The sequence below is a fragment of the Amblyomma mixtum genome, chromosome 6 (assembly GCF_055824585.1).
Source record: "Amblyomma mixtum isolate Tamu chromosome 6, ASM5582458v1, whole genome shotgun sequence".
NCBI classification, from domain to species: domain Eukaryota; kingdom Metazoa; phylum Arthropoda; class Arachnida; order Ixodida; family Ixodidae; genus Amblyomma; species Amblyomma mixtum.
Genome location: NC_143017.1, coordinates 39,465,633 through 39,488,082, shown reverse-complemented (window position 1 = coordinate 39,488,082; position 22,450 = coordinate 39,465,633). Strand labels below are relative to the sequence as shown.

The following is a 22,450-nucleotide window of genomic DNA, read 5'->3' as shown; positions in this document are numbered from 1 at the left end:
AGTTGCCTGCTGTCGAAACGCTTCAGAGAAGTGGCCAACGTTAGTCTTCCCCGCACATATACTGGGCACACTAAAACAACTATGAAGCCGTGAGAGGTAGTTATAACGGGACTTCGAGTGTTAAAAAAAAAAGGTAGGGCTTTAAGGATGTTAAACAAAATAGATGTGCGGAAGCATGTGTTTAGCCTGATTGGCTCCTAGTTTTGCTTTGCTGGGTTTTCGGCTCGCTTGGCGATGATATCGTACTTGGGTTAAGCTCTGATCGAGATTAAGCAGTTCTGATGTGTTCGCACTGCCGATGGATGTTGATGATTACGACGATTTGCAATGCACAGCGCGAGAGCGTGTTGCAGTTTAAAACGTGCCAACTCTTCAGCGCTATCCTCAGATTATGTCCCTTATTGTCTCTCAAATGTTGGCCCGGCGACCGCATGTATTCTTTTCCTCGCCACAAAAATTTGTTATGTACTGCAAATTATTCATTGCACAAGAATCTATATCCAGCGTTTTCGCGGAGTTTTCGCCACTTATGTGTGAGATTCGTCTTTGGAATCTATGAAGCGTGATAACCTTTTCTGGCGTGTAAGCGCGGGCGGCCTTGGTTTCTCCGTGACACTGCACACCCAATAGTGGATGCATTCTTGCAAGTGTATTTAGTTCATGTTCTTGCGAACCTCATGGCACCTTCTAATATTTCTGATCGTCTGTGTTTGTGGGGATGCATACATGAAGTTTACTTGGCTGTTCCTTTCCTGCTCGTTCATTTCTGCCCTCTGTTCATATTTTCAATATCGAGGAAACGGTTGTAGAAGGACTTAATCTGTATGCTCTTTTGGTTTACCAGAACATGACGTACTCAAGAGAGTACGTAAAATACCCCCCTCTCCATGTACAAAAACATTTTTGTATAAGCTATATAGCGAGACATTTGCCATTAAACCTGGTTAGAAAAAAACGGCATTTTCGTGTTCACGGTAAATTGCCAGCTTTATGATCTTCTAGAAAAGATTGAGCATTGTTGCATCGACTGCAAAGGTTCAATGCTATTTTGGGATATCTTTCAATGAACATTGAAAAAAAGACATCATTTGAAACCGGATTGTGTACGATACCTCCCTGCACTGGGATTTGTTGATGAATCCTTAGAGATAATGCTTCTGACTGGACTACACAGCCTCTGGAAAACGCGCATGATAGACCGGCATTGCGAATCTGTTGCTTCTTGAGAAGTCCACTTCAGCAGAATGATTGTTCATTTAAAGTAATTGTATGTCTATTGCGAGTTTGAATCGGATTGGCAACCACTCCTAGTGCTGCGCTCTTCATTGACATTTTTGTAGTGCATCGTTGCCTAAGTGTGTGGTATTATGATGTAGTAGGTATGTGCTCCGTGTTCTGTCTTTTGTTGAGGTTGGTTTAGGTGTGTGGTATTATGCTTTGTGTTTAGTCGCTATTGTTTTATTCATGCTTTGTATATAGTTCCTGTGCCCCCTTTGCCAAAAGTAACCGAGCAACAGGTTTTTGCTTCTCAACCGTATAACGGAGCCCTAAAGACTGAAAGGTGTCAAAACGTCAGGGCAAAGGGTTCACCTTACTTTGCAGAAATTCGGAGATTAAGGACTGCCATAGGTGCTTCGCTACGACGCTTAGAAACAAACCATAGTTGCCGGGTTATTTTTGGCAAAGGCTGCAGATATAACATTGCTTCACTGTGATAAATACCATTTTAAGTAAAAAAAAAACCCTCGACAGCATAGTTCTATCATGCAGGGCCCAGCGAAGCTTTTGTGTTAGCGCCGGCGAGGGTTCGAATCCCAGTCGCGGGAATATTTATCGTATTTATTTATTTATTGAAAGTCACGGCTTCGCAATGATCCGGATTTTTTAGCTTTGAGTGTGAAGCAGAGCTTTCGCTCCAAAAGCAACTGAAAAAAAGAAAGAGGTGACGTGTTTGTTGGCGGGGGGCAGCACTGGCCTGTAATCGTATTTTTTTTTTTTTTTTGCTCATGCTGGTGTCTGGGTTGAGAGAAAAAAGGAAGAGGACCGTTTTCTTTCGCCGATATCTATACATCTGTTGCCGCTATAGGTTAAGAGAGAATTTGTGCGGGTGCATGTCGGATGATTAGCTATTTTTTATTATCCTCGGCACAAACTATTAAAGCTTTATCATCTTGGTATGTCATAAAACTAATCGTTACAAGGATACACGCTTGCTAGATAGCTAATACCTTTGCTAAAGGCGTTTCAAAAGCTCTGTAGCCGATGCCACCTGCACCTGGCGGTGTGCCGCGCAGGTAGGCAGCTTAGCAGATATTAAGTACGTCAGGAAAACCAAGAGCCCTTCTGAAGCCAGGCCATTCAGATTGAAAGGTTTGCGTGCAGCCGGGAGTGAAACGCTGAAATGCTAAAATAGGAATAAACGATTATAGATATGGTAGAGTGGTTAAGTTTTACAAAAAATCAGACGGGACTTCCATGCAGAAACACAATGTAGCCGTTGGTAGCGCAAACGCGCACGCCGTACTTAGACGTGGACACCGTTTGCGTTTCCGAAATGGAACAAATGGCGAACGATGTGAGGCAAATGGTCATCTGTTTTCCTTCATATGTTTTGCTCTGAGAGGATCGTTGGCTGGTTTCGTCAGAATGAATCAAAAGAACGCATTGCCTGTGCCGATTTCGGCCGCAAAGCAGCTTTTGAAAAACTGTGCTAGTAGAGCCTTCTCTCCTGAGGGAAAGAACCACGAAAGCAGACGACGCGAAGGACTAAGTAGTCCTCGGTCATCAGACACCGCTAAGCACATCGACCTCGAAAGAAGGTGTTAATCACCTCAACTGCATTACAAAGGTCGGTTGTAAGTTTTACAGAATACCCTGTAGGAAGGCACATAATCGGAAATACTGCCGCATCTATACTGACCAATTTTTGTACGACAAATGATTGGCTAACTGCGGCTGCGTTCACTTGAGGGAAGAGAGGGAGTCTCGTGTGACATTTACAAGGACCATGTTTAGCAAATGCAGAAAGGGAAAAGCCGCCAATTTGAAAAACTTTGTCCCTCGCATTGAATTTTCCTTGTCCCGGCTGGCTCCTAAAACGAAGTTTGACATCATGGTGTGGTCATAAACAAAAGCCCCAGAACCAGGCTATAGCCAGATCAATCAAAACTACTATGAAAGCGACGTTGAATTTTTTTTTTTACCCTGCATGGAACTTAGGCTACCATATCAATTACCATACCATATCAATTAGTAGTATATTTCGGGTGTATGAAACTCCCAAATGAAGATTTTGAGCAGCCCGGAGCACACCATATCCAAGCAGATTTGACCGCCTGGTAACATCAGTTCGCCAACTTAGTCGCTAAACGCAAAATGAAGCCGTACTGCCCCGATATCTGCTGCCGTTGGCATGATTTAAGAAAAAAATCTCCAGCTTACTCAGTGGAAATAGTCACCTGGGATTTATAACTGTGCTTAAAAATCAAGGCTGATTGCGGGAGAAAAAACCGGCATGGAGTGAAAAGAGAGAGTCCTCACTGCTGTTGAAGTGGTTTCAGTTTTAAGGAAATAAGAGTTTGTAGGAGGGCTTTTACATATATACATCCGCCTCTTCAGGAGTGGCTTGGTACAAATGGAGATTGGATAGACATATAACGATAATGGGTCTTCGAGAAAGAAGCTTACGTATTATTATTCGTTTCAAAATTGCTCGAGCTTTTGGAATTACCGTCGCATCTGGACAATTAGCGCTGTGCAATTGATGAGTTCAGCGCTTGCATCGCTAACTTGAACCCCGCGTGTTGTCGCTCCTGGCGTCCGGTGTCCTCCCGGCCATTCAGTGTGAACCTGAGCTGCAGAACAGTGCCTTTGTGCGGAGCCTATATGTAGTGCTGCTTAGAGCCGCGGAGTATCTGTGTGTCTCTACGCCTCGCCATCTCCAGGCCAAGACAACGCGTATCAATCAGGCCGCCCGAAGGACACAATAGGATCAGTGGGCCTTGCCATGCGACCCTTTGGCTCTGAAGAATGCAGACGTTGTAACAGATGAACTACAACGGCTCCGGCTTTTTGCCCTCGAATATCTATAGCCGTAGGTACTTCCTTGATGTCTGCTCGTCCCTGCCATGTCATCGACGAGATATTTCAGAGAACGGCCTTGAACCAAAGAATACAACTGAGAAGAAGAAAAATTATCTAAAAAAGAAATAAAGTTAACTTTACAAGCATAATTCGCCGGAGCTTCTCTATTATGCATTTGTTTATTGTTTTCAGTCATTTTTATTCACAATGCCTTACATTTGTATTGTTTAGTTTTTCTTTGGATCGCACTTCCTTTTTTGCGTTGTCTTGAGACAGGCCAATGGGATACAAAAGTTATCCTGTTAGAGCTTCCCTCTTAGTGAGCTTTTTAGAAGCCTGCTTTAAACTAATAAAACTGGACCTGACATTGTCTAATTAAAAAGCAATGCCGTCTAAAGCTAACCTAGTATATAATTTGTTCAATCCAGGTATATTCAAATGTGATCGAATGTAGCCTTCGGGAATTGCTTATCTGTGCCCAGGCATCTTAGTTTGGGGAGTAAAAGTCTCTGTGTCCCTCAGTATACGGTGAGTAATGTTTCAATGAAACACAGCTCAAAATCCATGACCTTTGACATTGCATGTTGTAATTATGGTCGTCGTGAATTTGGGTTACCTGGCTTAACATATTCGCTGTCAGTTTCACGCGTAACAGTGTTCATTAGCTGGGCAAACATGGCGGCGAGGTTAAACGAAACTTTATTTTTTTGCATTTGTCTGTATGTTTAGCAGACACGTCGAGCAACGTTGCTCTCGGCTTGTGTGCACGTTAACGCACGGCAAATTTCACGCTAGCATCTCCCGGTCGTCACTTTAGAGCTCGTCCGAGTAAAAACCCATTACTAACGGCGCCGACGAGCTCACATGCGCGAAGATCGTTATAAACGTAGCAGCTGTATCGTGAGTGTTCGTTCAAAACAAAACGCATCCCGCACACAGAACAAATGCACATAACCGTTCTGTAAGCCGTTCTTGGCGGCAGGCGTACGTCGAGGTTTCGTTCATCACCGTGTCGTCCCGTTGTTCCGTGCTCGTCGCGCTTTTACTTGTTTGTGTGGACGCCTGCTCACCCGGGCGGTGAACGTCTCTGAGACGAATGCTCTGTGGTGGCGTGTGGTGTTTACGCCAGCCGTGGCGTCGAACGTTTTGTTTCTGTCCGTGTCCAAGATCCCTTCGGATTGCGTGACCGCGCTGGTCTGGGGATTACGGCCGGGGATTACCGCTGTACCGCGTCTGACGTGGCTCGGCACAGTTTGCTGACGCGCGTAGAGGACGAAGGTGTCCGTTTTTACCCTTCTCCCGACTTCTCTGTACTTATTTTCCCTCCTGTTTTTGCAATTTATCATCGCAGCTTTCCCGTTCTGCGTTTTCCATTCTTTCTCCCACGTCTCTCTGCCTCCTCCGTTCCAGTTGGGAGCTTTTTCTTTCCCGAGATGGCGCGCTAGGCGGCTTAGCGTGGCGTTCCCCATCGCTTTGAAGGGACGCTGTGTTTCGGTCTGATTTACACCAAGCCGCCAAGGGCATCAGCCGCTTTGTCAAGCTTAGCTTCTTTGTCGGTCGTAAAAGAAAGACTTAGTTTCAGGGTGGACTATATAATAAACATTTCTTGCTGGCCGAGTCACGTAATGTGGCTGACCCTTGTGACTGGCTTTCTTTAGATTCTGATGTGAGGAGGAAAATTTGAAACTTCGCGTTCATAGGGTGGCGCTGCATCGCTCGTGGCGAAGTGATGATTGCTTATTAGAGCGTCGATTACGTAACTTGAAGGATAAAAATTAACAATGTCGACATCACGCAGCGTAATGCCGGAAACTCAGTGACAGCAGTGTCGCTTGTCCCAGATAATGATGCTTGGCAGTTCATTCATTGCAAGGCACGGCGAACGAGCGTCTCGTGCTGTCGAAGTCACAGAAAGTACATGGCTGCGCAGGAATAGGTAGGAATAGGTACCGTGAAGGAATAGGTACGGAAGGGCTGAAAGCGGCAGAGAGTAAAAAAAAACGTATGAAAGATTGCACTTGGCTTCGCTGAATCTGGGGAAATATTCAACGGGTGCAGAAGTTCCGTGTTTTTGACATGCCGCTCCAGCATCGGTGAAAAAGAAAAATTGCTGGGGCTTAGCTTTGGTTAAGCCTAGGTGATTGCGAAAGCAAGTGCTGCAACTTGTAGCATCTTCGATATCCATAGCCTCCATCAGTTTAAACGGTAACACAACACAAGAATCTTCACTCATGTCCGAAGTCTTCCATAGCTATACCGAAGAACCGGCGAGCAGGCGCTACTTTTCTCTACACCCGATAGCGCCTGGATGTCTGTGGATGACGTCATACCACATCTATCACTGCAGCAAGGCCTGCAAGCTCTTGCAACTTGTATGACGTCAATCGCTTGCCGCCGTTCGCAGGCGTTCGACCGGCCGCGAAGTCTAGCTGCGGCGCGCTGAAGAGCCGACTTGGTGCCCCATCTCTCGCTCTGCTATGACGTCAGTAGCCACATGACGGGCCACCGACCGTGAAGGGTAGGCTGCGGTACCGCGAAGAGGTGACACCTGGTGTAGTATTGCTTTCGCAATAAAATCGTTAGTGGTTTGATGAAAAGAGCAACGTTGTCCATCACGGCACTCTCAGCTAGCTTCGAATGCTCAAAAGAGCGTTTGCGATATTCAAATAACAAGGAATCGGGAACTAAACAAGCCAAGCACGGTTCTCGTACTTTCAGCTATGGTCATGGTTCGGAAACGAGGTCGACTTGCGCCTGTGTGTAGAGACCGCCGATGGCGTTTACGGTTCATCAAGTGTTTTTTGGGTCGCTGCTGACGTACGAGAGCGGTCTAGTTGTTTACAAAGTATTTTCATTGCATACAGTTTACTTATACCTGAACACATACACGAAGATGTGCAAAGAACAACGCCATAACATTGCAGCGTGTGTGTTGTTAAAAAGAAATAGAAGTAATATCCGGCTAAACCCTTGCCGGTATGGTTTAAAATTAGCCGAGGCGTCACAAGAAAGTCTTCGAATATACCGGGTGTTTTTTTTTAGAAGGTCCAAAATTTAAAAAAAAAGGTAAATTGCTTTAGATTTATTTTAGCACTGGGGCTATACTGGAGGCTACGGCGGGCGGCAGGCAAGAGGAAAACTGCTTTAATTAGTTCGCTGATTAACTAAATATGTTAATTAACTTTTCTAATTTTTCTTTTAGGGGATATGTTGTATTCGCAGAATTGGAGATCGTCCTCTAAACAGTCCAACTGAGAAAAAACAATTTTAATTAAAAAATTTTCACGCACGTTACGAGGCGCGAAAAATTCACCCTGGTAGGCATCTTCACACCGTAACGCAGCGGTGGGAGCGCCTCTGACGTAGTTAACTCCGCCCTGCGCTTTGCGTCACGCGTCCCGGACTGGCGGCCTGCGCTATCGCTGCTTATCTCGCTTCGCTCAGCGGCCTCACGGAATGCCGCGCTGGAAGAAAAACGCATTGACACAAAGTGCAGGGCGGAGCGAGCTACGTCACAGGCGCTCATAGACGCTGTGTTACAGTGTGAAGCTGCCTACCAGGGTGACTTTTTCTCGCTTCGTTACGCGCGCAAAACATTTTTTCATGAAAATCTTTTTTCTTGGCTGGACTGTGTGGAAGACGATCTCCAATTATGCTAATACAACATATCCCCTAAAATAAAAATTATAAAAGTTAATTAACGTATTTAGTTTGTTGAGGGTTTGCGGAGTCACAGCGGAGCACCAGACAGAGACGACCAGCGTGGCAGGCTTCTAGTTCCGGACTGCCCGTGCCGGGCGTGCGCCACGAGCACGCGCTGTCCGTCTTTATTTTCCTCTAGCGCGCGCTGTAACGCCGATCTCAGCGCCGGCGCTTTATAGCGTCGCCGGGCGCTACAGGGCCCCCCGCCTAGACGGAACGGCGAAATGTACGCGCCGACGGGGTACGGATGGAGGTCACGCGATGGAGGGAGGGTCCGGTAAGTTCATGTCAGGGTCCGGGAAGAGCCGTCAGGTGGAGGGCGCGGATTCAGGTGGACGAGCCTGGCTGCTGCGCAATGGGCGAATGATGCAGGGTGCCGACCTGACAAAGCATATTAGGGCAATGGAGGCCATGGTGGGGCCGTCACCGACTATAGTGCTGCCCGCTGGCACAAGTGTCATTGGTGCTGGACCGTTGCAGCTGATGTCGGCGGGAGGCTGGCACACAGAGTACGCCGTCACAAGCAAGGGAGCGGTCGAAACGGCTCCGTGGACAGATGTGGTCTTTAGCGTGGTGTCGTGTCGCTGCTGTAGCGCCAGCTTCAAGTCGTCCAAATAGGTGGAAATGGCTGGCTTACATGGCTCAGGTGCCCCTGATGTAGGGCGCGAGCAGTGCGGCCCGGCCACTAGGGTTGGCACAGGTGTGACCGACGAGACAACGGTGACAGCTGTGGTGATGACGGAGGAAGTTGCTGGGTTCAATTCCAGGTGCTGGGGTAAAGCGGGAGTGGCCGTCCGGAGCGACTGGCCAGTGCTGATGCGCGTGTGGGCATGGTCGGGCTTGAGAGCAAGCGCTGACACTGGGTCAGGAACTGGTTCAGGCAAAGTGGGGCTGGAGGCGATCGCCGTGCTTGTTACTGCCGTCATCGGGTTGGCTTTCTCATCCTGCTCCTGATGACGAGTAGTGCTCTGCGGACCTTCTGAGGGGCTGGGAGTGTGACAAGCAGGCTTGGTCGTTGTCGAGGGCTCTTGAGCATCAGCGGGCGACGGCTTCAACCGCACAGAAGAGGCCTGCAGAGCTGTTGGCGGTAGTGACGAGGTAGATGGAGATGCCGGAAGCCTCGGCACGGCTGCTGCCGCAGAGTCGTCTTTGGCTGCAGGAGGCTCTGGCGACAACGCCACTGAAGCGCAAAGAGGCAGGGCCAGAGACGCGGGTACGATAGGAGTGGGAGAAGGACGCGAGGCGAAGCTCGTGCGGATCCCACCTGGTGTGGCGTCGAGAGAGACAGCCGGGCTGGAGACGCTGGACGGGAGTGGCGGCGAGGCGGCGAGGGGCTGCTGAGGCGGGCCGGGTTCTGATGAAGGCTGCGTGGGCGCGAGCGAGGCCGGTGCAGGGCCAGAGGCTGGCGGCGGCGAAAACGGGTCCGCTGCGTCGTAGAGCGGCGGCGGAACGTAGTAGGCGCCGAAGTACGCCAAGACGGCCGCACGCAGCTCATCGTATGGCCGGCCGCCGAAAGCAGAGTAGGTGAGCCGACGCAGGAGGTCGGCCGGGAGGATGTCACAAAGGACTTCGTGTTTGAACGGCTGGATGGTGATGCCGTTCAGGTACATCGCAGCCTCCAGTTGGGCGAACCACCCGCCGACGCCTGCAGGCCGGAACGCCGGGAGCGGCGGGTCGAAACTTGGGTGCTGCCAGTACGCCATGCTGGAACGCCGCTGAGATAGAAGGCACGGTTCGCCAGGTCACCACTGTTGAGGGTTTGCGGAGTCACAGCGGAGCACCAGACAGAGACGACCAGCGTGGCAGGCTTCTAGTTCCGGACTGCCCGTGCCGGGCGTGCGCCACGAGCACGCGCTGTCCGTCTTAATTTTCCTCTAGCGCGCGCTGTAACGCCGATCTCAGCGCCGGCGCTTTATAGCGTCGCCGGGCGCTACAAGTTAATTAGCGAAATAATTAAAGTAGTTTGCCTCTTACCTGGTGTCCGCCGTAGCCCTCAGTATAGCTCCAGGGTTAAAATAAATCTAAATGAATTTACCTTTCTTTAAAAATTTTGGACCTTCTAAAAAAAAACACCCTGTATTTCATCTAAAACCAGTCGAGAACTTCCCTATTGAAAAAACTCTGCGTGAGTTTGCACGAGAACAGTGATTTTTGTACGATCACGTTCATTTTGCACACAAATGCACAGAAATTGTGCGTTACCTGTACGCATTCTGTGCGTCCTGTGTGTACATATGCGCGTACTGTGAGCTGATAGACGTTCACGCACACTCTTTGCGTGTAAAAAATCGTGGACTCTCGTGGAGAACTCTCTGTACGTGGACATCTGCGTGCTGAGAGGGGGCTTGCCGAAGCTGTGCGTGCTTATGTGCATACTGAGCAAGCTCAGTGAGGCTGCGTGTGGCCATGTGTGCGTTTGCTTGCTTAGTAGCAACTTGTCGAGACTGTAAAGGCCCATTTAGGGTGAAAGCAAACAAAGTTCGAGCATTCAGTTAATGATTACTTCTCAATAATGAGCAATAAGCTCACGTTTTGCTGTTTTATAATTTTCGTCTTGGCGTAAGTACCCATTAATCATTTTCAACTTCAGCAAACAAATAACCAAAAAATTATCTTTTAGTGCAAAATGGTTTCCTTCGATACTGCAGGGACCTGTACATGACAACATGCACACTGAGCAAGAACTTGTCAACATTGCAAGTTCATAGTAAAATAATGTAAAAAACAAGCTGCTAATGACTCTTACAGCATCCTTCAGTTCTTCCTTTAACCAATTCTGAAAGTTACAGATATCTTATAGATGCATGATGAAAGCCATCCAGAGCACTTATGTTGTTGCCCGTCATGCAGACAGCCATATTTTGAAATCAGAAGCAACACAACCATTTGTTGCTTGCACTCGAAAGGAGTCAATCAATGGAATAACTCTGAAAGGGCAACAGTGTTTGTTAGGTGCAACAAACAAGCTTGGGGATATAATCAGGTTCAATCAAACATGACGTGCAGAAAGCGAATTGTGAGCTGTAACAGGAATGTTACGAGGCAATTTCCAAAACCATTTCCAAAGCAATTTCCAAAGTCATTAGCATAAATTTACATACACGTAAAAAGGCCATGTAAGCCTACACGAAAAGACAGTTTTGAATTCACAGTTCGTGTCAAAAGTTCAGAAATTAGTGCCCTCTCTCAAATTCAGTGACAAATCACAGATCGATTAATTAATTCCTAGTATGGCTCCAGAACAAATCCAATGAATCTCAAATGTGCGAAGTATATATACCACACATGTTGCCTGATTAGCACCAGCATTGCATGATGCATGACGAAGTATCACACTCTTCATTCTTCTTCAATCTGTTTTGAAATTTGCACTACCACAAAGACCATCTGGATGCGCTATTATTCCGTCATATTGCTGAGAGTCACATTCGGAGACCAAGAGCAACACAACAGTGTGCTGCACATGAGTGGATATAATGCACTGGGACAACTGTGCACAGTAAGGAACGCTTGTAAGGCGTCAGGTATTTGCTTGGGGAATGTAATCGAGTTCAGTCATGTTTCATGTGTAGAAAGGAAGATAAAAGTTGTAGCAGAACTATGAAATCCAACATCCAATACTGAACTTCCCCAGGTGATCTACACACACATAAAAAGCACGAAAGGATAAGCTCAGCGGTACTGTTAAGTTTGATGCCCTTTGAGGTTTGACTTGCGCGTCTGTATGCAACCATCAGATACCATCTTGAAGTTACCAGAATGCCCAAAACAACTTTGTTGAACTGTTCTACTCTAAACTGAAATACTTTTCCTTAAAACATTTTTTTTGCGACAGGCTGTGTAGCTAATTATAAAATAAAGAAAAGAAGCTGATAAAATCTTCTCATCTCAAACGTACTGATAAGTACACAAATCTGAGTGCTTTCAAGAGAGGTGACGCACCCGGTATTCAGTGTCCAGAAGCATACATAATGCTGCAGAATCCTATAGCAAGAAAATTTCTTTTAGTTGACAGATGGCTATGTCTGGTTACAAAGTCAATACCAAGTAAGGCACATATCCTAACCTGCAATTACATGAAGCTGCACGTGCTTCATAGGCTGTAACTCCGCCAATAACTGCTACATATTTCCCACCTCTAGCACGAGTGCGGAATCAATATACAGCATGGAAACAGCAGTTTTGTTGCTTTAGCTTCTTTACTATGCTGTTTAGGCAAGGGACGAGTTGAAATATTTGCATGGGCAGTTCTCGATTGAAGTAACGTAAAAAACATCCACACTCCTTTCTGCTGAAGCGACTGGTGGACCACTTTTGCATGTCGCATCTCGTATGACTTGCTAAGGGTCCAGACTGACACACGCACTTCGTCAAACCTTCACACAAAACACTCTTCGCTTTTGCTATAAGCTCCGGCCACAGGCAGTAAGTGTCCCGTCACCGTTCACATCGCAAAAGAAGGCAGCGCTCGCAGGCGGTCAGTTTGAGCTGACAGCGACAGGTGTTGCAGGCACACCGCCGACTAAGTTTCCAAGGAAGCCACACTGTAGAAGGGCGCCGTCTTGTAATCGAAACACACCACAGAAACAATGGCCACTGTCGCTGCTTATGAGCCAGGCATTTTTGCAACGAAGTTAGCAGTGCAATAGGCCGAAAGGTTCGACTCATCAAACGACGGCACCGCACTGCTGACCTCATTATCGTTGTCGACCAGACATCCATAGCACATATTCCCCGACGGATCGCTTAATTGGGAGCTGCTACTACTCTTGGATGAGAGCGCGCCCACCGGCAGCACACACCGGTAATCCTTCTTCTTTTGCGATTCCAGCACAGTAACAGCGGCGCGCAAGACAGCCCAGCAGCAGCACGAGAAAACAAGCGAAGCTCACGGCGGTGATCTCAGAAACCATGCAGCATGTCGGATAGGCTTTGGATTTGACGAGCTAGACCATGCCCAATCACACACGCACGCACGCACGAATGTACCGTCACGCATATTAATGCGTCCATGCGTCACAAATTTCTCAAGTTTTTAATGCTAATATGTGCACAAGAACTTAATTATTTTTGTAACGAAAGTTTCATTTGGTTTTAGTTCTTTGCTATCGCACTACCCAAAAGCATAGAGCCCGAAAGAGACGACCTGGAGGAATGCCTGGAGGCGATGCCTTTCTAAACGGGCCGAAGGAAGCCGGAACTGGCCGAAGCGCTAGCCAACGAACGCAGCGTCTGGGGAGGGACAGCATGGCGGTCAGCGTTACTATGTTTGTCGTGGTCCTTTGTGGTGCCGAGGGCGTGAACGATCGCTGGCATGAGCATTTGTCACTCTTCCGATATGTGATGTGCCGACAGCAGTGAAATTCGCTGGTGCGATGTACGAAAACGTGGTAAGGTGCTGAGTAAACCTGTGTTTATAGCGTGCGTCAGCGGGCTCGACGGATAGCGCGTCGTCCTTTGCGCGCCTTCACTGGAAACGCTATGCTGACGGTGGGGCTCATTTCCTCCATGGCGGAGCAGCTGGTGGGAGACCACTACCCGGGTGACATCTCGCATCTTGGGGGTAAGTTAATTTTCTTCGAACCTGTTCATTATTTCAAAGCCTTTGCGCACAACTGGCCACGTCAACACAGCTAGTACAGAGACGCGAAGACGCAGTGCCTATCGCGGCAGCACGCAGCGCTGAAAGGTTGTTTGCTGGCGGCACACGGGCATGAATGCGCGTGTAGTGTCAGTGGTCACACGGTCATGGTCAGTATGCCATGCAAATATGCACAGCTGATCCGATCGCGGGGTGCACGATATCGGCTCCGTACTGCCGCCGTACTGCCATTCATCTCTCGCCGAGAATGGAATATGTGCCCGCCAATAGATCTTCGGCCCGGGCTTTACATTCTCGCCGCATGTTACGCTGTAATTGAAGTAACAGCGCTCGAGCAGTTTAACTACGTAGACTGCGATTCAGCTGTATGCGTTTGGATTGAGCTTCCTCCTCTTTCACTTGTATTTCACTTGTACTTTTATAAATTGTGTATTTAAGGTACGAAGCTCCGTATGATCCAGCTGCGTTCGTACTTATAGCCGAGCCAGTGTAGTCGAGCCTTGAATAGCAGAACGATGAGATAAAAACAAATTGCTCTGAAGTTTTTCGCCTCTATTTTGGCATTCGCTTTTTCATACTTTGGCTCGGAGCTGAAATGGTACAAACAACTGCAAAATGCACACAGGTGCCCTAGCTCCATTTGCCCTAAATCCCGAAGTTGCAGTGAAATTTAAGGGTAATTGAGCCTTTAATATGTACGAAGAATAAACTTGATTGTTTCATGATTATAACCAATGGCGCAAATAAATCTGACTTTGACTTAAATATGCTGAGGTACCTCTCCAATACCTTATTTGATGTTAAAGGAAAAAGTGTGGTTTTTCTGCAATTGGCACTATTAATTCATCATACCTGTGAGAATGTGAAATCAGTGCTAATCATGCCAGATTTCAAATTGAGGGACGCATGCAGAATTTGAAGCAAACCAGCCTTCTACTGAAAATATCGTTCTGCTGTGGTCTGTTCTTTTGAATGGTGGCATGTATTGTAGAAACGATGCTGGATATCGATATGCAAGTGATGTCTCGTCTGAGGCTAGGTTGTGAATGACTGCCGTGGTTATGAATTTCTTGTTGCCTGGCCCACTTCGAAATGTGGTTAAACAGTTGTGTTCCATTCTGCGACCGGCTCCTTTTTGTGCCTTGCACTTTGCCTTACATGCTTGATTCTAGTCCATTTTTTGCACTGTGCTGCTGTTAAATGTGTCTTTTTACCTTGCAGCAATCTCCACATAGCTTTACCAGCAATGCCTCTTCCAAGCTCTCCAGTATGGCTGTGCCAGCCTTTCACTTGGTGCTAGGATGCCCAGCAAGCAAGCAGGCTTTTGAGGTAAGCACTGAAGACATCTTCCGACACAAGTAGCTTTTATTTTCCTAGTCCACTGCTACTTGTGTGACCCCTCGTTATGTTGATTTTGGCAAGTTAGGTTGCCTATTAAGGGCTCTCTTTTGTTTTTCACCTGCTGCTGTGGCCTACTGCATTGGTGTTCGGCTACTGAGCCCAAAGACGCGGCATTGAATTGTGGTGGCTTCGTTTCGACAAGGCGAAATGCATATTTGCTCGTGTGTTATGCAATGTCAGTGCATGTTAAAGAATCTTCGGTGGTCGAAATTTATGCACAGCGCTCCTCTATGAATGGAGCTATTGTTCAACTTTGAGGCATTAAAGGGACACTGATGGCAAGCTGAAGTTGACCTGTGATGATGAAGTTCCGCATCCTAACCACAAAGACGACACTTTTTCTGAAAGTGGAGCTTTATAAGCCAGATAAAGCAAAACATACAATTTTCATCAGCACCGGCTGATTTGGGAAGTAAATTGCGATGCGCTGACTCCGTTTTTTTTTTGGCACAGATTCCAGAGGCTAGGCTGAACTGCCATTCACCTCAGAACGGTTATCATGGAGTCCTTTGTGTAGACTTCATGAGTTCAAATCGAGTGGCGGGAAAATTTTTAAATGTAATTTTTGCGCCAATCATTGTGTTGATGGCCTTTGCACTGCTGTTAAAAACCGGGATAGCAGTATGGTATCCCATAAAACTAGGTTCAGGACTTGCAGGAAGTGGTTTATCACATTCCGCTAGCTTGTGCAAGAAACTACTTCAGGGATATGTGCAGGTGTCTTTAATGTGTTCCTGAGTGAGCACTAACTCGTTAAGGGGAAGGCAGCTTCTAATCTGGCACTACAGTGCCAATGTCGTGAGTGTAAATCATAAGATGACCCATCAGTATGTACGCCTGATTTCTGTGACACTTCAGTGGTGTATAGAAGTGGTAAACAAATCTGTAAGGTATTTGATGCATATCTCCAAGGCAACGGCTGTATGAGTAGCGAAGCCATTAGTCAATCTTCAACGGAAAGAATTTTCTCTTTTAGATGACGTGCTGGTATATCAGTGACAGTTATTTGTTGTCCTGCCTTTCGCTGGTGTGAGTCATGTGTGGCGCATCTTCATGCGAGCCTTCTTTTCCTTTACAAAAAATTCAACTGATAGTCCAACCTGTTTTCTTCTCTTTTCCTGTGTTGCATCTGTTGGCTGGTTTTAAATCTGTAACTGAGCTCAGACCGTGATAATTACAGCCGGTAAACAGGGCTACTGAATGTGAGCTTGGCATACATGCGTACTGTATGTGTGAAAGTGCAGTTTACAATATTCAGAAATGCTTGATAGCCTTACAAGAATCTAAAATTTTGTTGGAATTCCTATTTGTTCTCTGTTCAAGTGTCGAGAGTTTTTCCGTTTCATCGTGTGATTAGAGCCACTTTGGCACTTAAGCTGAAATCTTTTCTTTAGCCTGCATGTTTCTCACTTTTGGGACAGAAACGTGGAGGCTAATGAAGAGAGTTCAGCTTTAAATAGTATAGACACCTAATCTTGGTGGCATGTTTTCTTCTCTATAATGATGCGGAAGACACTACTATGCATGAATCACCATCTGGTATTCGTGTGAGACCGCTAAATAATTTATAATCAACTTTTTCTGCCATCCTGTTTCGGTGAACAATTTGACTATGGCTATGACATCAAAGAGAGCTTATAGGTCACGTGAGGCGTGGAAAAACTGCACTTATAATCGCTGCTTCATCGTTTTAATTCGCTACAGCGCTGACGCCAGCATTCCTTAAGAGCCAGAAGTACCAATTGTATTGCAGTTTTTCATGCCTCACGTGACCAATAACCTCGCTTTGACGTCACAGCCATCATTCAGCTGTCGAAACCGAAACAAATACAGCAGGAGAAAGAAATTTGATTATAAATTATTTAGCGGTCATAGGAGGATGCCATGTGGTAATCCGTGTATAATACTTTATGCCTTATTACAAAGAAAAAAACACGTGCCAAACGATAAGGACAGCAAAGTGAGCTATGGAAAGAAAAATGATAAGTCTAACATTAAGAGACCAAAAGGGGGCAGAGTGGGTGAGGGAACAAATGCGGGTTAATGACATGCTACTTGAAATTAAGAGGAAGAAATGGGCCTGGGCGGGGCTTGTAATGAGAAGACAACATAACCGCTGGTCCTTAAGGGTAATGGAGTGGATTCCAAAAGAATGCAAGCATAGCAGGGGGCGGCAGAAAGTTAGATGGGCGGATGAGATGAAGAAGTTCGCGGGGATATGGTGGCCACACCTAGCAAAGGACAGGGTTAATGTGGAGACATGGGTGAGTCCTTTGCCCTGCAGTGGGCCTTGTCAGTCTGATGATGATGGTATGTGTCGCACCTGCTGCTTCGTGCTATCAGCTGGCCCATGCTTGGCCGACCAGACTAGCCAAATTTGTGATGTGGGTTTTCTATTGCACCTGCATTTGTGTACACAGAGGACTTGAATGGTAGCAGGTGATGCTGTGCATGTGTTCACGCCACAGCACACATGACCCACACTGAAAGCTTCTCTGCCTTTAGTAAGACAGCTGCGTCAGTCTGGGGCATAACGTATCCCAGTGCTAGAGTATGAGTAAATTGCTCTGGAATTTTAATCTGGTATCAGGTAGCATAGCGCAAAAGAAGGCTAGCGCGGCTGCCTAATATTCTCTTGGGCACTTGTGTTGGATTTTCAGTGCCTGTTAGTGTAATCCGTGAAAGTTCACTGTAACCCATTCGTTTCGATGTAAATTAGGAAGTCCTTAGAGCCCTGTACTTTTTAATGATAATAACAAGGTAATGCAGTAATTCAATTGTACCTGTTCTCTTTCAACACAGTAAAGTGCTGCTGGGTCGAGATCACAGTTTTACTTTGTAGGTGTGCTCAGGCTGTCATCATCATCATCAGCAGCAGCAGCAGCCTGACTACACCCACTGCAGGGCAAAGCCTCTCCCATGTCTCTCCATTTTGTCTGTCCTTTGCCACTTGCGGCCACTGTATCCCCACAAACTTCTTAATCTCATCCACCCACCATTTTTTCCTGTGTGTGTGTCTTCTTCGCCATTCTGAAATTCATTCATACAAATGGATTGATGCACGTAGTGTCAGGTGCGTAATATGATGCCACCAGCTCACCCCAAGCTGTGCTCAGATTTGCCTCATTGCTGCAGGAGCAATAAGGCAGGCTTGAGGCTGAGTGGTGCAAAAACATGATTTTTCAAGAATGTCTTTGTGGAAATTGCAATTAATCATGTGAATTTGCTTTCATTTTAGGAGCTGCACACAAGCTGTGCGCCTTTCCATGCTGATCATGCTGGCCAGGTACGATTATGGTTACATTACTAGGTTGTTTTCATAATGGCAGTTGTGGATTTCTGTGTGGTTTTAAAACATAAATTGTATAAGTATTTGCCCTGCCACAAAAGTATAGTGGTGCATTCAAGGCCAGTGTTACAAAGGGATGTTTTGACTGCTGCAAGAACTTGAAGGCCCCTGTGTGGTCACTGTGGAAGGCCCCCTCCCTACTTAGGAATTGCTATTTGGGTTACTCAGTCATTTGGCAGAGGAATAGTGTATAGAGATAAGGGATGGAAGAATGCTTCCAACTAAAGAAAAAAATCCAGCAAGCAGTCATAGAAGCAGAAGTACAAAAATGGCAAGGCTTTCTCTAATTTACATCGAATCTTTTTCACTTAGACTTCTTATTGCATAGAACGGCTGATGCTTGGCTTACACACATATTTTCTTTAGGTATGCAGTAGGTCTCACATTCTTGTATGATATGGTCACGGTGCCAAAAAATGATGGTGGTGTTAGAAAACTCGGAATATAGAGGAATTTTATTGCTGACCTTATGGAGAACTATGGTAGCTGTGCAGTCGTTATAAATATCTTCCAATATTTTCACATAACACTCTTCTACACCCTGATTTCACAATGCCTGCATGACAGCTGTGGTTCCACCGAGTCAATTGCTGTCTGGTAGTCAATGAAGGCTATATATTGGGGTTGGTTATATTCTGCCCATTTCTCTATCACCTGATTGATTGCATGAATGTGGTCTCTTGTTGAGTACCCTTTACAAAAGCCTGCCTGATCATTTGGTTGATTGAATTCGAAGGTTGTCCTGACTCTATTAGTGATTACCTTAGTAAATACCTTGTAGACAATGGATAGTAAGCTGATCGGTCTGTAAATCTTCAAGTCCTTGACATCTTCTTTCTTACGAGTCAAAATAATGTTCGCATTCTTCCAAGCTCCTGATACGCTCGTGGTCACGAGGCAAGCGTGTACAGTGTGGCTAGTTTCTCTAGCACAATCTCTCCTCCGTCGTTCAACAAATCTGCTGTTACCTGATCCTCACCAGCTGCTTTACCCCTTTGCATTGCTCCTGAGGCTTTCTTTACTTCCTCCCTCGTTACTGGCGGGATGTCCCATTGCTATGCTCTACTGCCTCTCTCCGTAACGTTCTGATTACATTCACTACTGTAGCGATTTGTGCAGAACTCTTCGGCTACTTTAACTATCTTATCCATATTGCTTATGAGATTGCCCTCTTTGTCTTTTAGCGCATAAATCTGGTTTTTACCTGTGATTAGTTTTCTCTTCACTGATTTTAGGCTACCTCCATGCTTTAGAGCATGCTAGGTTTTCTCCATGTTAAACTTTCTTATGTTGGCTACCTTGCACTTATAAATAACTTCGATAGCTCTCCTAGTTCTATTCTATCTCTGAAGTTAGACGTCCTCATGCTTTGGCGTTTCTTCATCAGACCTTTCGTCTCCTGAGATACCTTGCAGGTATCCTCTCGAATGATCTGACCACCTACTTCTGCAGCACGCTCCAATGTATTTAAATATGTATTTAAAGATAACAGTTAAGGTGGGAGATTGAGCTTCGAGATTTGCACTTCAACTTGGGAGTTATGCCACTGCTACACAGAATACTTGATCGCCGTAGAGATATTTCATCATCTCGCACCAAGCTGCTGTGGCGCCACTGTCACAGTTGATAATTTTGCTGGGAAGCTGTTGTAGCGCTCACACAGTTTTGAAAAGGTGGTATTCATTGTATTTGTGCTATTGGCAACAGTGATAATATGCTTGCTGCAGTGTTTTGTGGCTAGCCTTCTTTTTTTTTTAGTGAAATAAGTTGTACATTTCATGTTGAGTATTCTTTCAGCGATTAAATTGCTTTGATTTTATTCCTTAGTGTATAGTTGCGAGTGCTCCATGTCTGAGTGCAAATTTCTACCACTGAAAAGCCTTCAAAATCTTAATAGATGTCCACACTGTTCTAGGGACTCAGTGGCTATTGGAAATGCCCATTTAGCTGTATTCAAGTGCCGTTGAGTTAATAGCCATTTGAAAGCCTTCAAAATGCCTGTGTGACACGGTTATTAGATTTTGTGCAGGTTTGATGCTGAGCAGTCTGCGTGCTTGAGTCGGGTTTTCCAGTGTCTGTATTTCAAACCTGAAACTTTTCGAAATCATCATTGGTTCATTAATGGAAGAAGTACTTGTGCCCTTTTCTGGAATTTCCAGAAAACAGGTTAACTGAATTTTTTTGCATATACTCCTACCTTTTAGCAGGTGCTGCATAGTGAGAACCTGTATCAAGACGCCAACCTGCTGGACTTGGAGAAACTGAAGAAATTGTTTAGCCACTGTGTGGCACCCATCATGAGGGATGTGGCATTAATAAAGCCAGTTAAGGTGACCTTATCTATGTCCTTTTGCAAGCATGCTACACACATGAGAGCCATCCCACGAAGCACCGTTTCTGCAAAGCTTGTTATCTCACAACATGCATGCTGAATGAGGCAGTGACAGACAGATGAGGAGGCCTTAATGCAGTACATTAGCGTACCGTGTTGAGCAATGATGTAGGAGCCTTGCAGCCATGCAAGGTATTATCGGTATCATGATGGTAACTCCATTAGACACTGTCTAGTGCTCTGTGAGCCAGACTCGGCTCTTGAACATTCTGGGACTCACCCTTGGCTCTCGGACATTCTGGAAGCCTCACCCGGCTTGCGCATATTACGCGAGGATGTCTCCTGCTGTACGAGCCTTACGCGGCTTGCGCACTTATGTGAGATGTCTCGCGTTTGCGAGCTTGCTCAGCTTGCGCAAATTATGTGAAATATGCCTCGCGTTCTGCGACCTCGTTCAATCGTCGCATTTTGCGTGGCAATAAACACGCAAAGATAGGCACGCAGAATTCACGCTCAATATTTTCAATAGGGTTAGGATACGCCGTCCGAATTATCTTCTCATTAGCGACCTTAGCCGATATTTTAGAGTAATTAGTGTTCCGAATTTGTTAATTTCGCAACTCTGCAGTGCCTGAGGCATCATGTTGCACTCACTGTTTAGATAACAAACCTCCCCTTACGGCCTTTATGACCGAATTGACCTCTATGCATCGTCTAGTTTAATTAGTCCTTCTTCACTATAGATACGGTAACAATGGCCGTACGTGAAAGTACTTGAGCTTCGCGCAAGACCTTTACCCGCCCATCTTCATTTCCATTTGTTGTGTCGGTTATGTCTTCGCTTCCCTGCATGGTTGCGAAACGCTCGGGAGAGCAACACACTAATGCGGCCGTAGGCTTGAAACCTAAGCTAGCTCTGCCGATCCCACACACAAGTAGAGCACGCACTCAGAAGAGCGGACGATTGTGTCGGTAAGCCTGAGGGGCGTAAAAGCGCACTGATCCCTTATCCCATTCCGGCATTGTAACAGAGCGTCGGCGTCCAGTTCGCTTTGGGACACTAGATGCGCCAGCCGGTCAGCGCTTCGGACAGTATCGCATGATCCGATGGATGTCGATAAAGCTGACGACTAGAGAGGGCGCTGCGGAAGGGGACCCCGACTGTCGTCCACCATTGTACACCCCGTCCGCTCTGGGAGACACAACTTCGCGCACGGACTGCATCTGCCAGCCGTCCCAGAACGATGGCCGCGCAGGCGGGTAACTCGAGCGATGCGCGTACAGACGCGGCATTTGTCCTCGGCGTTTGTGTGTCTCGAAAGACGGGCGTCGTCGGGTTTCGCCGTTAATGGAAGTGAATGTGGGGAGATCGGCAGTCCTGGGACTTTCCTGCGGAAGGCGTTCGCGATTTCCCTTCATTTCTTTTTCCTTTATGCTGCGTGATTCTTTCTGTTTCTCCCTCTGACCTTGGTCTAGGATTCCGCGGAGGCAACAGGAGACTCCACCGTTAATGGTTCGCCACTTTGTGCGCAGTAGTAGCCGTGGTCAGCCGTTCGATTCCGCGCCTACTCTGGTTGCCGAGCTCTCTATCACGTAAGCAGTTTAAAACTCGAGCAACTGGCGTGGTGGCTCACGTGTTCTGGTTCTATGCAGCCATTTCACGATAATTTTTTCTTGATCGCGAGATATAACTTTTATGCGGTACGGTATACAAACGCAGGCAGTTTTCCTCTCATACTCGCATTGCGCAAAAGAAGCGAATCGCCGCCTCATTGCTGGTACGTGCTAAGTGTAAGACGGGTGTTCGAACTGCAGTCCCGTTCACGATATTCTAAAGTAGAATACTAACCGTGAAGGTCTGTTCTGACATCATTATAGGAAACGATTATAAACGCTTGGTAGTGAAGGTTTCACATTTTTTCTGAAGCGAAAAATGCTGTCTTCCTAATGATTGGATTGTTGGTTTTATGAGGTTTAACGT

General features: G+C 46.5%; 2 protein-coding genes across 4 annotated transcripts in view; both read left to right on the top strand.

Annotated features, from left to right (window-relative positions):
* Window positions 1-22,450, top strand: part of LOC149338805 (uncharacterized) — a 193,834-nt gene that overhangs the window by 77,256 nt on the left and 94,128 nt on the right. The window lies entirely within an intron of this gene.
* On the top strand, window positions 13,059-20,920 carry LOC149338806 (uncharacterized). 2 transcript variants are annotated; one of them, XM_089550366.1, is made up of 4 exons: window positions 13,059-13,348; window positions 14,609-14,716; window positions 18,027-18,074; window positions 20,345-20,920. In XM_089550366.1, the coding sequence occupies exons 2-4, from the start codon at window positions 14,657-14,659 to the stop codon at window positions 20,567-20,569; spliced, it is 333 nt and encodes a 110-aa protein (XP_089406492.1). In that variant the 5' UTR covers window positions 13,059-13,348; window positions 14,609-14,656; the 3' UTR covers window positions 20,570-20,920. The 2 variants fall into 2 exon arrangements, with proteins under 2 accessions (XP_089406492.1, XP_089406491.1); XM_089550365.1 differs by lacking the exon at window positions 13,059-13,348 and having other exon boundaries at window positions 13,920-14,716.